Source organism: Miscanthus floridulus, chromosome 7 (genome assembly GCF_019320115.1).
Source record: "Miscanthus floridulus cultivar M001 chromosome 7, ASM1932011v1, whole genome shotgun sequence".
In the NCBI taxonomy this organism is placed as follows: domain Eukaryota; kingdom Viridiplantae; phylum Streptophyta; class Magnoliopsida; order Poales; family Poaceae; genus Miscanthus; species Miscanthus floridulus.
Genome location: NC_089586.1, coordinates 104,319,630 through 104,334,340, shown reverse-complemented (window position 1 = coordinate 104,334,340; position 14,711 = coordinate 104,319,630). Strand labels below are relative to the sequence as shown.

Genomic DNA, 14,711 nt, shown 5'->3' with positions numbered 1-14,711 from the left:
TCGCCACCGAGTTCGAGGTGGCGGAGGCGCAGTTGACTCGCACGTAGGGCGCGGCGGAAGCTGAGGGGCTCGGGGAAGAAGGGCACGCGGAGATCCGGGAGGAGCGTCCACACGGTGCGCCAGCGCCGCGAGAGGACACTGGTCCGAGCTGCGTCTGCGGCATTCCTGAGGGAGAGGAAGATGGTGAGCAGTAGTTCGTCGGGGAGCGCGCTGATTCGGTCCTCCCCGGTGGCGGAGGAAGCCTTGGCGGCGACCTCGCCGCCGCTCAACTCCATGGAAAGGGATCGCCAGATTATTATTTGGATCTGGGGATCTCCAGACTGGGTCACTGGGAGAGGAAAGGGACGAGCTGCATCGAGATCGTACAAGAATTCGATTTCTATTGCTGCGATCGGCTGTGCTTTGTCGTTGCTGGCTCGTGTGCCGCGAGCTTGACTTGGTTCGGTACGAAATACGTGTAATATTTGTATCTTTAAACAAATTTATTAGAAAATTAAATTCAAACATTTTTTTAATAATATTAATTATGTACTATAAATATTAATATTTTTTAAATATATTTAGTTAAATTTGTTTATCAAGAAGAGAAAATGATAAATATTTAGGAACGGAGAGAGTAGCTATAGAGTGGTGTGGCTGCAGCAACCAGTAGCAGCGCTGCAGAAGTACATGTGCATTCAAATACACGATGTCTCCAACAAAATACCGACTCATTTTTGTATCAGGAGAGGTATAATCCAAATCTGAGTATCTTCTTTTCTGGAGACCTAGTAAAAGACCCATTTTTTTATGTCAAACGAGGTATAACCTAAATCTGAGTATTATCTCTCCTAGAGATCTATTTGTAGAAAAGATTCTTTTTTGAGTTTTATTATTGAAGAAGACAAAAATAGATATTGAACCATTTGTCTGTTATATTTTAGGTAACGGTGGTCGGAGGCGAGTCTAAAACCAAGAGATTTGGCCGGCCACTAAACATTTCAGCATGTCCATTGATAATTGTACCCCTTCTATGGTTTATCTTAATATGTAGAAAAAATAAATCTTCTCGGCCAGATCTCAACGAGCGCCTGAGCGCAGCACGCGGCGGTTGCGCCAATAGCCGCGATCGGCACACGTGCCTGGTCAGTCCCAAGACCCGGAGGTCGCCGCAGACCCGAAGCTACCTGCGGCGAAGCACATGGTGGCGGCGCTGTTGACGGATTTTGGGGTAGTGCCCAATCCGTCTCCGTTGGCTACTGATTAAGGACTCGTTCGGTTAAGGTATTATAAGGCCAGGAATCAATTCGGGTAGTAAAACCTTATATAAATTAAAGTAACTGATCCGGCTAGAAATCCGTCCTGAAGTTAGTTCCCGGTCAAACTAACGTGGCCTAAAGGGTCGGGGTGGTTCGCGAGCACACGAGGAAGCTCATCAACCGTTATGAAGGGACAGAGGAGCTGCGGAGGCATGGCGACGGTGGCAGTAGAGGAGGGCCATGCGAGCGAGAAGAGACGGAGAGCGCAACCTGTCCGTGACCCTGCGGCCTTGCTCTCCCGCGCCGCCGTGCCCACTCGTTGCCCCTAGCGAGCCAGTGTAGCGTTGCGAGTGATGTAAGGAACGGAGGGTTCGCGAAGGCTCGAGGTGGGCGAGCTGGACGACTGAGATTAACGGTTTCATCAACAACGCCACAGGAATCGGACGGCTAAGAAATAGTGGGCGACGTGGCCCAATAGATTGCGCGTTTTTTGGCTCAGGTTTTATTAGGCAGAGATGGGCCAAGTTCTAGATATGCTAGCCAGGCCGATTGGGCTCATATGCACAGTAGTTGCTATGAACTTTTAGGAGTAAATTGCACGGCCGGTCTTTAAATTATTTGGCTGATTTTGTCTGGGTCCCCTAAACTATGAAATTGTACTCTTAACTCTCCAATCTACTTAATTCGGTCCATATAAGTCCTAAACAGTTCAGGCGGTGTCAAACAGTCGACGTACCTATCCACGTAGCCGGAGGCGGCGCGGGCGGAGAGCGAGGAGCCTCAGGCTCGGACAGCTGTTTGCGCCTCCGAGCCTACCGCGCAGCAGGACTCCGAGCCTAGAGGTTCTTGTTGACCTCCAGGAAGCGGAGATTCGAGCACGACGCAAGCGACGCCGGGAGCTCCCCCTCGACGCGCCCGGGCACGAGCGAGAGCTCGGTGAGCGCGGACAGCCGGCCCAGCGCTGGGTCCAGCCGCCCCGTCAGCCCCGGAGACCCCGCCCGGGGGTCGCCGAGCGCTAGCGCCGCCACCCGGTGCCCGACGCCGGATGACGCCGTGGCCAGGCCGCGACTGGCCGGGCTCGGCAACTCCCAGTTGCGGCCGGCTGGGCTCGGTGCAGGGGACGACGAGGCGCGACGAGGCGAGGCCGCGGTGATGGCGCAATGTCGAGGTAGGCTGGTGGCCGTTCCGGGTCAACGTCGCGGGGCCTCGGCTCTAGGCTGGCGGCGTAGACGTGGTCGAGCACGACGGCGTCGCGAGGCCGGGCGGCAGACAGCGGCCGGGTACGACCGTGGCTGAGAGCGACCGGCTGGAGGACGAGGCAGCACGGCGAGGAGGTGGCGCGGTGCCTGGCTGCGGCCCTGCTGTGGCCAGCAGCGGCGGGCAGAGCAGCTGGAGGAAGGAGGAGGAGAGGAGCAGGGTGACGGCGGCGGATGGGGAAGGGAGAGGGAGAGAGTGGACAGGGCAGGGGAGCTCGAGTCTCTGTATTCATGCACATGGGGGTGAGGTGGCAAGCGAGGGCAGCACAGAGGAGCCGGTGGCAAGCGAGGCCAGCACAGAGGAGCCAAGCGGCGTCGCTCTCCTGGCTGTGGTCGGCCACGACGCCATTCCTTTCTCAAACCTGAAGGAAGGAACTAATACTACCGCAAAAATACACAAAAACATCAATTTTCATCCCCTCTTAACTCTGAATCCATTTAGTTTTGGCACAAGAAGTAGTAACAAATGTTGTAGAGCTACGCGATATCTACAACTTTGCTTAAAGTGCCAAACTATAAATCGGCCTGGTTGGAGAGATACAAGGTTCCAAAGTGCAATTTACTCAACTTTTAGTCCAGAAATATGGAGCGCTTGTTTGAGAAGATAGAACGATCCGTGTCAGCAGCGACATGCATTTCAGAAGATAGAACAAATGAACGATCTCCGCTACGTTCGGCTAAACTCCTAGATGATGTTTGGTTCCACCACGACAACGTTAATGGAAATGGAGTAGATACGGAGGGCCAACGGGAAGAGAATCGATGATTGCGGTCCTTGTTTGGTTGGGGTTTTTTTTTTTTTTTTTTTTGGAAACTGGTCCTTGTTTGGTTGGCCATATCACACGAGCGCAATCTGCTATCGCCAACGATGGTGCATGAAACAACCAAAAAGTAAAGTAATCTGATAACGGTGGGATCGGATCGCACCAAAAAATCAACCAACCAAATAGCTCCTTGCTCCTAGCTTCCTGCCTCAGCAGCATTTGGTACTTTATCGACGTAACTGTCTACAGATTGTGGTCAACAGGGTTTCTCCGGTCAGATTGTTATCAACTGATCAATAGTTTTCGGTTCTCATAAATCACAAAAATCAATTCACAGCTACCAAATTGCATTCACTAAATGTTGATGCATGTCAATCCTGAACAATAGCAACCGGCCTTGTAGAACAAATTGTTCTCAAGTATACGTATCAAACTGTTGCAATGAGTGTAGCCTATAAATTCATTTCTAGCAGTTCACGAAGAGAAACACGTGAATTTGATTATCTAAGAAAATGGCGGCAAATTTCCAGCAGTTTATCACGAAACAAGTGAACTTGGTTATCTCAGGAAACATCAACAAAATTCCCATCATGCATATATATACAAAAAGCTAACTGGACCGATATACACACAAATTAACCAAGTCGCAAATAAAGTCAAGTAAATTAACCGAGTCACAAACAAACTCACTGAAATGAAACGAACCACAAGCAGTTATTCAGCATTCATAAGGAACAGATCACCTCAACTTCCATAGGGCGCGCGAAATGCAAAAAAAATATATATATATAAAACCAAAACAAAACATTAAACCAATAACTGACTAGTCACTAGATTAGTCAATGAAACAGGTACAGAAAGTTGTGACACAAGTGGTTAGCAAAAGAAAAGCAACAGAACAGCTAGCAGCATTCGGCTTTTTCTTTGCTAATGCACTAAACTAACAACCTCACGAAACTAATAGATCCCCTTAATGAACACCTGTTCCAAACAACTTAACATTAAAGATAGCAAACCGGCAAGCTAATTGGGGACCTAACACTCGATTTGCTATCTCATGACCGCGGAGACAGTATTTACTCATCACCATCATTTTCCTGCAGAGAGCAAATCAAACAGAATAATTATTTGTTAGCACAACTAAATAGGCAAATATCATTGGCAATGAAGAAATGTTATCCAGAAAATAGATTAATTTTCTGTACCTCGTCATCCTCGTCATCGACCTCGGACTTTGAGCCATCGTCATCCTCAGTCTTAGCCTTCTTTGAGCTTGTGCTCGCCTAAAGGAAATGGATTACTCAAATTATGGCATAACAAACTAAAAAAGACTTCACAGTTGAGCATGCACCACAGATCGAAGATTACCTTCTTATCAAAGTTCGCCTTAGTCTTCTCATAGTCCTGCTTCTTCTGCCCAGCTTGGTCCACATATGGTTGCTTCTCCTAATGATTGTTTGTTACAGAACAACAGGCATACACATTAGTCACTGAAAAAAGAGTGCGTGTGCTTTGAGAGATATGCTATCCGTTACTTTGACAATTCAATATGGGCGTTTAATTTAACTCTTTGGTTATAACTGGATTCTACTCTGTTTTCTTTTTCTCGTTTCGAGAGGTAATACTAGCCCTATCCAACCAAATAAACCTCAACATTGTGCATAATCACCCATGTCGAGCTAAAAACAACGATTAAGGACACGCGCAATAGATATATATAAATCTGAATATAAACACAAAGTCGATCTGGGTATGAGATCTACTCACTTGCTCTGACATAGCACGCCACTTTTCTCCTGCTGCCTTGCTCACCTGATCCACCAACACGAACAAATAAGACATCTGCAAACGCACAGAAGAAAAATAAATAAAGGGAGAACAGAGTGCAAGGTGACTCACGGCCCCAACGCTCTTGTTGCCAGGGTGCTGCGCCTGGTACTCCTGCCTGAATTCAGACCTGAAAAGCAAACAAACGCCACAGCACGCTGCACGCTCAATAATGGGGGGGATCCACAAACTCTTAACAAAAATAGAGAATAGATCTAGAGATCTGAGTAAAATGACTCGCCGAGGCAGCGAGAACTCACATGAAGACGAAGAAGGCGGAGGGCGGGCGCTTGGGCTTGCCGCTGGCGGCGGCCTTCTTGCGCTTCCCGGCGCCCCCGCCGGCCCGGAGCCTGCAACAACAACAACCGCACAAAAGCTTAACCAAGAGCACCGCCCAGCCATCACAAGGAAAAGAGGAACCATCGTTCCGCTACAGGACCAGCGCAAGGCGCGGAGATCGATCCTACCTGCCCTCGTCCTTCTTGGAGGTGTCGGCCTTGCCCTTCATGGTGGCTGGAGCTAGGGTTTTGCGAGGGGACAGGACGGGGGGCCTTTCGAATCGGCAGCGGAGGCGGAGGGTGACTGGTGGTTGGTTTTACCTTTTGGGTGGGGGAGCGCGTTTGTGCGGTGCGTGGCCGCGGCCGCGTGGGTGTGCGTGAACGAACGGGAAAAGCAGGGGCGCGGGCGGGACCGGGTGGGTGCAGCATTCGCGACGCGTGGTTGCTTTTGGTGGATCGTGACAGGGACCGGAACGTTTGGGAAGCGGGACGTGTACTGGGCTCACTGGGAATCAAAAGCTGCTTAGGGCCCGTTACGCTAACGTTGTGCTGGGCCATGATTCTGCTTACCCGCTTGCGGCTTGCCCAAACAGTACTATTATTATTTCTACTACTACTATCTTTTTACTGAGGTAATTCCTACTACTGCTATTAGCAATATAAACATTTCACTGATGGAAGCACTGGTATCTACCTCAATATACATGCTGAAGTGGATTAGAGCAAAACTTAATTTATTTTTCACCCCAATCTACTCTAACATACGAAGATTGAGATGTATACGAGTGTATCCAAACAAGCTAGTTGGAAAAGTCATGCTAGTGTTTTAATGGATGTTCTCTAAATATGTTTCTTTTCAATTTTCTATTTTCACATTCACTTTTAGCAAAAAAAATTGCAGAAATATATCTGCTTGCCAACTAAAGTGGTGAGATATAAATTTCTCTGGTCCAATTGTCAAGATATCACTTTTTATGCATAATATAATTGTCAATGTTTCGAACCGTCGACTAGTAAATTTGTGTTTGCGCGTCTGATCCGGATGGTGTACTCAGAGAACACAAGGGTTTATATTGATTTGGGCGGAATATCCCTACGTCTAGTTTAAGGCTGCTTGTGCTACCAGCACTTGTTTGTAGTAGGGGTTACAAACAGGCGAGAGAAGGAGAAGGTCACAAGTCTCTGATGGAAGGATCGAATGCAGTTGAGTCTAGTTGAATTCGTTATCCCTTCAGCGTTGTTGTTGTGTGCAGGCGTCTAGACGTCTGAGTGTCTTAGCGTGTTTTTTTGTCGTGTCCTTCGTGGGACGTCCTGCTTTCTCTTTTATAGATGAAGGGGAAGGCGCACGTTACACGAGAGAAAGAGAGAGTGAGAGAGAGAGGAAAGCTAGGAGGAAGAAGGCTCGCGGAGTCGCGGTGTCCTTCATATCCTTTACGCGGGTCCCGTCGGTCCTGTAGACGGTAACGGGGATGGCTCCACGTCGTGGCCCTGTTCATCACCGGCGCTATACACGGGCATCGTCAGCCGGTCGTGGCATTCCATTCCGTCCTGGCAGGCGGCATGGTTAGCAGACATCCCCATTGGGAGTCGTACAGGGATTAGGTAGCACAGCGCTGGCACGCTCGACACTGTTGGCTACGTGAGTCCTCAGGTATGGCCCATTAAGGTCGTGGGTCACGTCAAGACACGCCTACTCCCTTTATGGCGTCAAAAGTTTAACCCTAGGCTCATACCCTTAGACCCGTAGTGGTTTGGAGCGGTACGGACCCCGTTGGGCGAGGCGGAATCCCCCTCGAAGGGTCTGGCGAGGCGAAGTCCGCGCCTGAGGGGTCGAGCGAGATGGAGCCCGTGTCCTCGGGCAAGGATGGCAACAGGGCAGTTTCGGGTCGGATATCCGTGGGTTTCGGGTCTTGCGGGTTCGGGTTCAAGTTCGGGGATGATTTCTTACCCACAGTTTTTGGGTTTGGGGCCCCGAAATCAATCGGGTTCAGTTTCGGGTTTGGTTTTCCACCCGTGGATATCCAATGGATATCCGAAATAAATCATTTGGAATTAAAACTCATGTTTTATAATATGCTAATAATAACTTGTTTACTTATATTATTAAATTTATTCTAAGTTGACTCATGAAAATATTTATTATTTGTTGCCTCTTGTTTATACATGTGAATATGTGTATATATCATGCATATGTTTATAGAAAGTCCTTATTTCTCTTACTATGTTGCCATACAAAGCGGGTTTTGGGTATCCATTCGGGTTTCGGGTATCCGCGGGTTCGGTTTTGGGGACGGATTATCACTCGAATCGATGTTCGGTGCGGTTTTGGGTTTTGATTTTGGGTTTTGGGTTTGGGTGCACAGAGACTCCACCCGATCTAAATCTGCCCCATTGTCATCCCTACCCTCGGGGCTTGGCGAGACAAAGCATGCGCCCTCAGGATCAGGCGAGATGGAGCCCGCATCCCTGGGGTTGGGCGACACGGGGCCCACACCCTTGGGGTCAGGCGACGTTGGGCTCGCACCCTCGGGGTTGGGTGACGTGGGGTCCTCACCGTTAGTGCCCGTACCTTTGGGGTTGGGTGAGATCGAAATACGCTCATGATCATTCGGGCAAGTTGGCGTTCGTGGCTATTAGCTTCCTTCTTCTAGGTATCCCTAATACTAATACCCAACAGTGGCCCCGAGCCTATAGAGGAGTAGGATACTCCATCGAAGGCTTTTTCGGATGGAAGGATTCTGAGGGTCTTGATCTTCCTTTGCAGGCTATGGGATTCGGGAGCATACAGCTGCGGGATTTGGGAGGTCAGAAAAGATCTCTCTTGATTCTGATCCTTCCCTAGGATCTGATCGATCTACCATTGTTATGCGACCGCATATTTAGTCCCTTGTGAGTCCACCTTCCCCCGAGCCCCCACGCATAACAAGGGTCCAGTCGAGGGGTCAACTTGTCTTGTGGTTGTCCTCCCTCAAGCGTTTTTTTCGATAAAATAGAGGGGTCGAGCCGTGCCATGTTTTCCTCGATGGACGAATCATGGTGCTCGATGAGCTGTTAACGGGCTAGTTCGAGTGGGGCCTCGACTTCTTGTTCGTGGGGGTGAAATCTCTAGTTTGGTTTTAGTGAATTGATAAAACCCTAAGTGCTAACCTATTTTATCTAAGTGATCAGGAGATAGGTAGCACTATTCCAAGTGGCAGAGCAATGATGAAGATCATGATGATGGTATGACCATGGTGATGATCAAGTGTTTGGATTTGGAAAAGAAGAAAGAGAAAAACAAAAAGCTTAAGGTAATGGTGAAATTTGATATGGCCTTTTTGGTCTGATGATCAAGATACTTAGTGAGTGTGATCACATTTAGGATCAATAGCCATACTATTAAGAGAGGTAAAACTCGTATCGAAATACAGTTATCAAAGTGCCACTAGATGTTCTAACTTATTGCATATGCATTTAGATCTAGTGGAGTGCTAACACCCTTGAAAATGTTTGTGAAAATATGCTAACACACGTGCACAAAGTGATACACTTGATGGCTGGCACATTTGAGTAAGGATGGAGAAGTTAGTGAAGGAAAGGAGGTAATTGTCACTGTTTTTAGTGACTGGACGCTGCTCTCGTAGTGACCGGACATAGGCTTGTGAGTCCGGTCAGTAGAGGCCAAGGCAGTGTAACCTAGGGTATTGCACCGGACGTAGTGAAGGGTTTGGTCGAGATGCACCGGACGCGTCCGATCATGATTTGGCCGCTCTAGAACCTTTTTGGAAGTGACCAGGCCCTAGGCATAGATGCGTCCGGTCATCTCAGCAGAGCGTCCGATCACGGCGTAGTAGTGGCACGCACGCATGGCTAACTTGGCACCGGCGCATCCAGTCTGCGCGATGGCGCATCCGGTCGTGACTTAAAGCGCGTGAGAACAGCTACTAGCCATTGGCATCGCGCGGCTAGCATTTGAAACGGGTGTGACACATAGACGGCATTAGATGATCGGATGCTAAGGCATACGTCCAATCACATCTGATCGGTGCATCTGGTCGCCCCGAGTTGGGCTGTAGTGAGAGCCCAATGGCTTTATTTCATGGGGGCTTCTATTTAAGCCCCATGGCCAGCTCAAGCTCACCCTCTTGGCCATTTGCATTGATATAGCAACCTTGTGAGCTTAGCCAAAGCCATCCCATTAATCTCTATCATAGATTGATCATCTTTATGAGATTGGGAGTGAATCCAAGTGCATTGCTTGAGTGATTACATCTAGAGGCACTTGGTATTCATGTTTCGTTATAGATTTTGCTTGTTACTCTTGGTGGTTGGCACCACCTAGATGGCTTGGTGTAGCGAGGATCATCGAGCAGAGGAAGGTGCTTATCTCCGGCTCCGATCGTGGTGATTATGAAGGGTTCTTGACCTTTCCCCAGCGGAGAGCCAAAAGGTACCCTATTGGATTGCTCATGGCTTATGTGATCCTCATCTTGTGTTGGTTGTGCGGCACCCTATTGAGGGTTTGGCATGTGATGCCAATTAACGCATGAACCTCCAAGTGAGTGTATCGGCATAATGGGGAGTAGCTTGCCGACAAGCAAGTGAACCTCGGTGAAAAATCATTGTGTCACCTCTTGTCACTGGGACTCTATTGTAATTGATTGGATTCATCTTGTGATTGGCACACCTCTCTACACGGCGGTATAAACATCTTAATCACTTGTGTATTTATATTCATAGTGTAGCTAAGCTCTTTAGTGTAATTAGTTCTGAAAGCTAGCTTGTGTCAGATCTAGTAGTTAATGAGTCTCTTTAATTAGTCATTGAGAGCTCACTAACTTAGTGTAGTGACATAGCCTTTGTGTGCCTAGAGATCATAGAGACTAGAATTATGGTAGATGGCTTGCATTTTAGTAGGCTAGCGTAACATTTGCTTCGTCTTATAATTGTCTAACCATTTTATTTAGTGTTATTGTAGAAAATTTTATAGGCTATTCACCCCCCCCTCTAACCATTAGGACCTTTTAAGTGGTATCAGAGCTATGGTCACCGTGATTTGAGGTTTAACAACCTTCGATGTCAAAATGGCTCAAAACAACAACACCAAGAAGCCTCCCCAGTTTGATGGCACAAACTATCCTTATTGGAAGGCTAAGATGACAACATATATTAAGTCAATCAATAGAAGAGTGTAGAAGGTGGTGGAGATCAAAATCGAGATAGCCGGTTCAGAGAATCCCATCATGGCTGAAGAAGTGCTTCTCCAAAATAATGGCATTGCTCTTAGTGCCATTCATGGTGCTATTGATGAGAGAACATTTAAGAAAATCAAGAACATTGAGATGGCTCATGAAGCTTGGAAGAAGTTGAAAGAATCATTTGAGGGCACTCAAGTCAAGAAGGCTGCTAAGGCTTACATCCTCAAGGAGAAGTTTGCTAGTTTTAAGATGAAGGATGATGAAAGTGTGCTAAAGATGTTCCATAGGCTTCAAGTGCTTGTCAATAATCTCAAAGCACTTGGAAAAGAAGTGAAGGACAAGGACTTCTCTCATAAGTTCTTAAGATGCTTACCCGCTAGGTTTGGCATGTTGGTCACCTTTCTAGTGAGGAGTGGTTTGGACACCATGACACCAAACCAAGTGTTGGGAGATGTGATGACCGATGACACTTATAGAGATGATGATGAGAAGAAAGAAAAGAAGGAGAAGAAAGATGAGAAGAAGGTGACAAGAAGAAGAGTGTGGTATTCAAAGCCACATCATCTAAGGGGAAGGCCAAGCAAGATACATCAAGTGAATATGATGGCTTATGGGATGATGATGATGATGAGAAGATGGCTCTCTTTGTCAAGAGATTTGGCAAGTTCATGGTGAAGAAAGACTATCGTGCTAGAAGAAAGAAGTCTTCATCCAAGAACAAAGAAGAGTCAAGGAGGTGTTTCAAGTGTGGAAGCAAGGATCATCTTATTGCTCAATGCCCATACAATAGCAACAATGATGATGAGGACAAGAAGAGCAAGAAGGAAAAGAAGGAAAAGAAAGATAAGAAAGACAAGATGACCTTCAAGAAGAAGAAGGGTGGTTCATATGTGGTCACTTGGGATAGTGATGCTTCCTCAAGTGATGATGATAAGACCACCAATAAGAAGGGTCTTGCAAACATTGCTATCAATGGGAAGCATTCTCTCTTTGACACTCCATCATGCTTCATGGCTAAGGCCACTAAGGTACTATCCGATGATGAGTGTGATGATGAGGAACATGATAACGAAAATAAAAATGAAAGTGATAGTGATGATGATGAACCTACTAAAGATGAACTACTTGATATGTTAGATGATGCTAAGGAACATTTTGACATTAAGAGAAGGAAATACAAAAGCATATGTAAGGAACTAAAAGCCCTTAAGCAAGCCTTTTATGAGCTCATTGCATCTCATGAGAGTCTAAAGGAAGACCATGAGGAGCTTGGCAAGGTTCACAGGAAGCTTGAAAAAGCCCATTCATCTCTACTTAATGAGCAAAATGAGAAGAAGCATGTTGTAACATGTGAAGTAGGCTTAACATGTGACATAATTAAAGAATCATCAAATAAGCCTATCATTGTTGTTCCCACTAACCCTTCTTGTAGCACATCCACTTCTACCTCATCTATTAGTGATGGTTTCACTTGTGATGCCTCACTAATGGTTGAGAAGGAGACACTCAAGAAGGAGGTAAAAGAGCTCAATCACACCTTGGCTAAAGCCTATGGTGGTGAGGACCACTTGCTTATGTGCTTGGATAGCCAAAGAGCTTATCTCTACAAAGAGGAATTAGGCTATACCCCCAAGAAAGGCAAATCAACCTTTGCTCCTCACAAGACTAGTTTTATGAAGAACAATGGTCGGTTTTACACTAGTTGTAAGGAAGTTGATCATGTAGAGCAAAAGTGCATGAAAAAGAAGCCACAAGCCAATGTATCCTTAATTAAGCTTGATTCTTTCTATGTGCTTACTAAGGGTACAAATGGTGTGAAGGCTAAGTTTATTGGTGTACCATAGATGGGCTCAAAGAAGAAAGCCATTTGGGTGCCAAAAAAAGCTTAGTAACTGACCTTCAAGGACCCAAGCAAGTTTGGGTATCTAAAAAGAATTGATCTTTTTTTATAGGTCAATTACAAAGTCGGAGGAAGGCATTGAGTTCTTGATAGTGGGTGCACTCAACACATGATTGGTGATGCAAGAATGTTCAACTCAATCAATACCAATGGCAATGATGGTTATGATAGTATTACATTTGGTGATAATGGCAGAGATAAGGTCAAAGGGCTTAGTAAGATTGCAATATCTAATGACATAAGCATATACAATATGTTGCTAGTTGAAAGCTTGAACTTCAATTTGCTATCCATGGCTCAAGTGTGTGATCTTAGATTTAAATGCATATTTGGAGTAGATGATGTAGAGATCATAAGTGTAGATGTCTCTAATTTGATCTTCAAAGGCTTTAGATATGAGAATCTATACTTGGTTGATTTCAATGTGGCTCAACTGTGTGATCTTGGATTCAAATACATATTTGGAGTAGATGATGTAGAGATCATAAGTGTAGATGTCTCTAATTTGATCTTTAAAGGCTTTAGATATGAGAATCTATAATTGGTTGATTTCAATGCTAGTGGAGCTCAATTGTCAACATGCTTGTTCACTAAGTCTAGTATGGGTTGGTTATGGCATAGAAGACTTGGTTATGTTGGAATGAAACAATTGAATAGATTGGTTAAGCATGACTTGGTTAGAGGCTTGAAAGATGTTGTGTTTGAGAAGGATAAGCTTTGTAGCTCTTGTCAAGCTGGCAAACAAGTTGGAAACACCCATCCTAAGAAAAGCATGATGAGCACTAGTAAAGCATTTGAGTTCTTACACATGGATTTATTTGGGCCAACATAATACACTAGCATTGGTGAAAACAAATATGGCTTTGTGATAGTAGATGACTATACAAGATACACTTGGGTATTCTTTCTAGTGGACAAGAGTGATGTATTTACAACATTCAAATCATTTGTCAAGGGCATACACAATGAGTTTGAAACAACCATCAAGATGGTTACAAGTGACAATGGTAGTGAGTTCAAGAACACTAAAATTGATGAGTTATGTGATGAGTTTGGAACTAGACATCAACTCTCGGCCAAGTACACTCTATAATCAAATAGCCTTGTTGAGAGGAAGAATAGAACACTCATTGATATGGCAAGGTCTATGCTTAGTGAGTGCAATGTGAGTTGATCCTTTTGGGCCGAAGCTATCAACATGACTTGCTATTGTAGCAATCGCTTGTATTGTCACCCATTAAAAGAGAAGACACCCTATGAGCTCTTGAATGGTAGAAAGCCCAACATTACATATTTTTTGGTCTTTAGTTGCAAACGCTATATCTTGAAGAAAGACACTAGATTAGGCAAGTTTAACAAGAAATGTGATGAAGGGTTCTTACTTGGATACTCCACTGCTAGCAAAGCATATAGAGTTTGGAATTTGGAAAGTGATACTCTTGAAGAAGTGCATGATGTTGAATTTGATGAAACCAAGGGTTTCTAATATGAGAATGAGAACTTGGAAGATGTTAGAGGTATTTAACTTTCAAATGCCATGAAGACCATGGATGTTGGTAAATTAAGGCCTAGACAAGTGAATGATGATGAAGATGATCAAGTGCAAGTGCTCTCTAACTCAAATGTGCAAGTTGATACTAATCAAGCAAGTACAAGTGGCTCTCATGACAATGATCAAGATCAAGTGGCTAGTACATCATCTCAGCCCAATGATCAAGCAAGTGCAAGCAATTAAGTTTCAATACTCCAACCAACTAATATTGTAAGAGATCATCTATTGGACACTATAATTGAAGATATTTCTAGAGGTGTGCAAATTAGATCAAGATTGACATCATTTTATGAGCATTTCTTATTTATGTCATCCATTGAACCAAAGAAGATAGAAGAAGCATTGAAGGATGTTGATTGGGTGAATGCTATGTATGAAGAATTAAACAACTTCACAAGAAATCAAGTATGGAAATTAGTGGAAAGACCAAAGAACCACAATGTGATTGGAACGAAATGGGTCTATAGAAACAAGCGAGATCAAGATGGGATAGTAGTAAGGAACAAAGCAAGATTGGTATCACAAGGCTATACACAAGTTGAAGGTCTTGACTTTGGAGAAACATATGCCTCGATTGCTAGATTGGAAGCAATTAAAATCTTGCTAGCCTATGCCTGTGCCCACAACATCAAGCTCTATCAAATGGATGTCAAGAGTGCATTTCTAAATGGCTACATCAATGAAGAAGTATATGTTGAGCAACCTCTTGGTTTTGAAGA

General features: G+C 45.3%; 1 protein-coding gene across 1 annotated transcript; it reads right to left on the bottom strand.

Annotated features, from left to right (window-relative positions):
* Positions 1 to 4,065: 4,065 nt before the first annotated feature.
* LOC136464085 (HMG1/2-like protein) lies at positions 4,066 to 5,723 on the bottom strand. The gene is made up of 7 exons (XM_066463044.1): positions 5,553 to 5,723; positions 5,346 to 5,435; positions 5,158 to 5,215; positions 5,026 to 5,070; positions 4,627 to 4,704; positions 4,464 to 4,541; positions 4,066 to 4,355 (listed from the first exon to the last, which is right to left on the bottom strand). The coding sequence occupies exons 1-7, from the start codon at positions 5,591 to 5,593 to the stop codon at positions 4,335 to 4,337; spliced, it is 411 nt and encodes a 136-aa protein (XP_066319141.1). The 5' UTR covers positions 5,594 to 5,723; the 3' UTR covers positions 4,066 to 4,334.
* Positions 5,724 to 14,711: the final 8,988 nt, after the last annotated feature.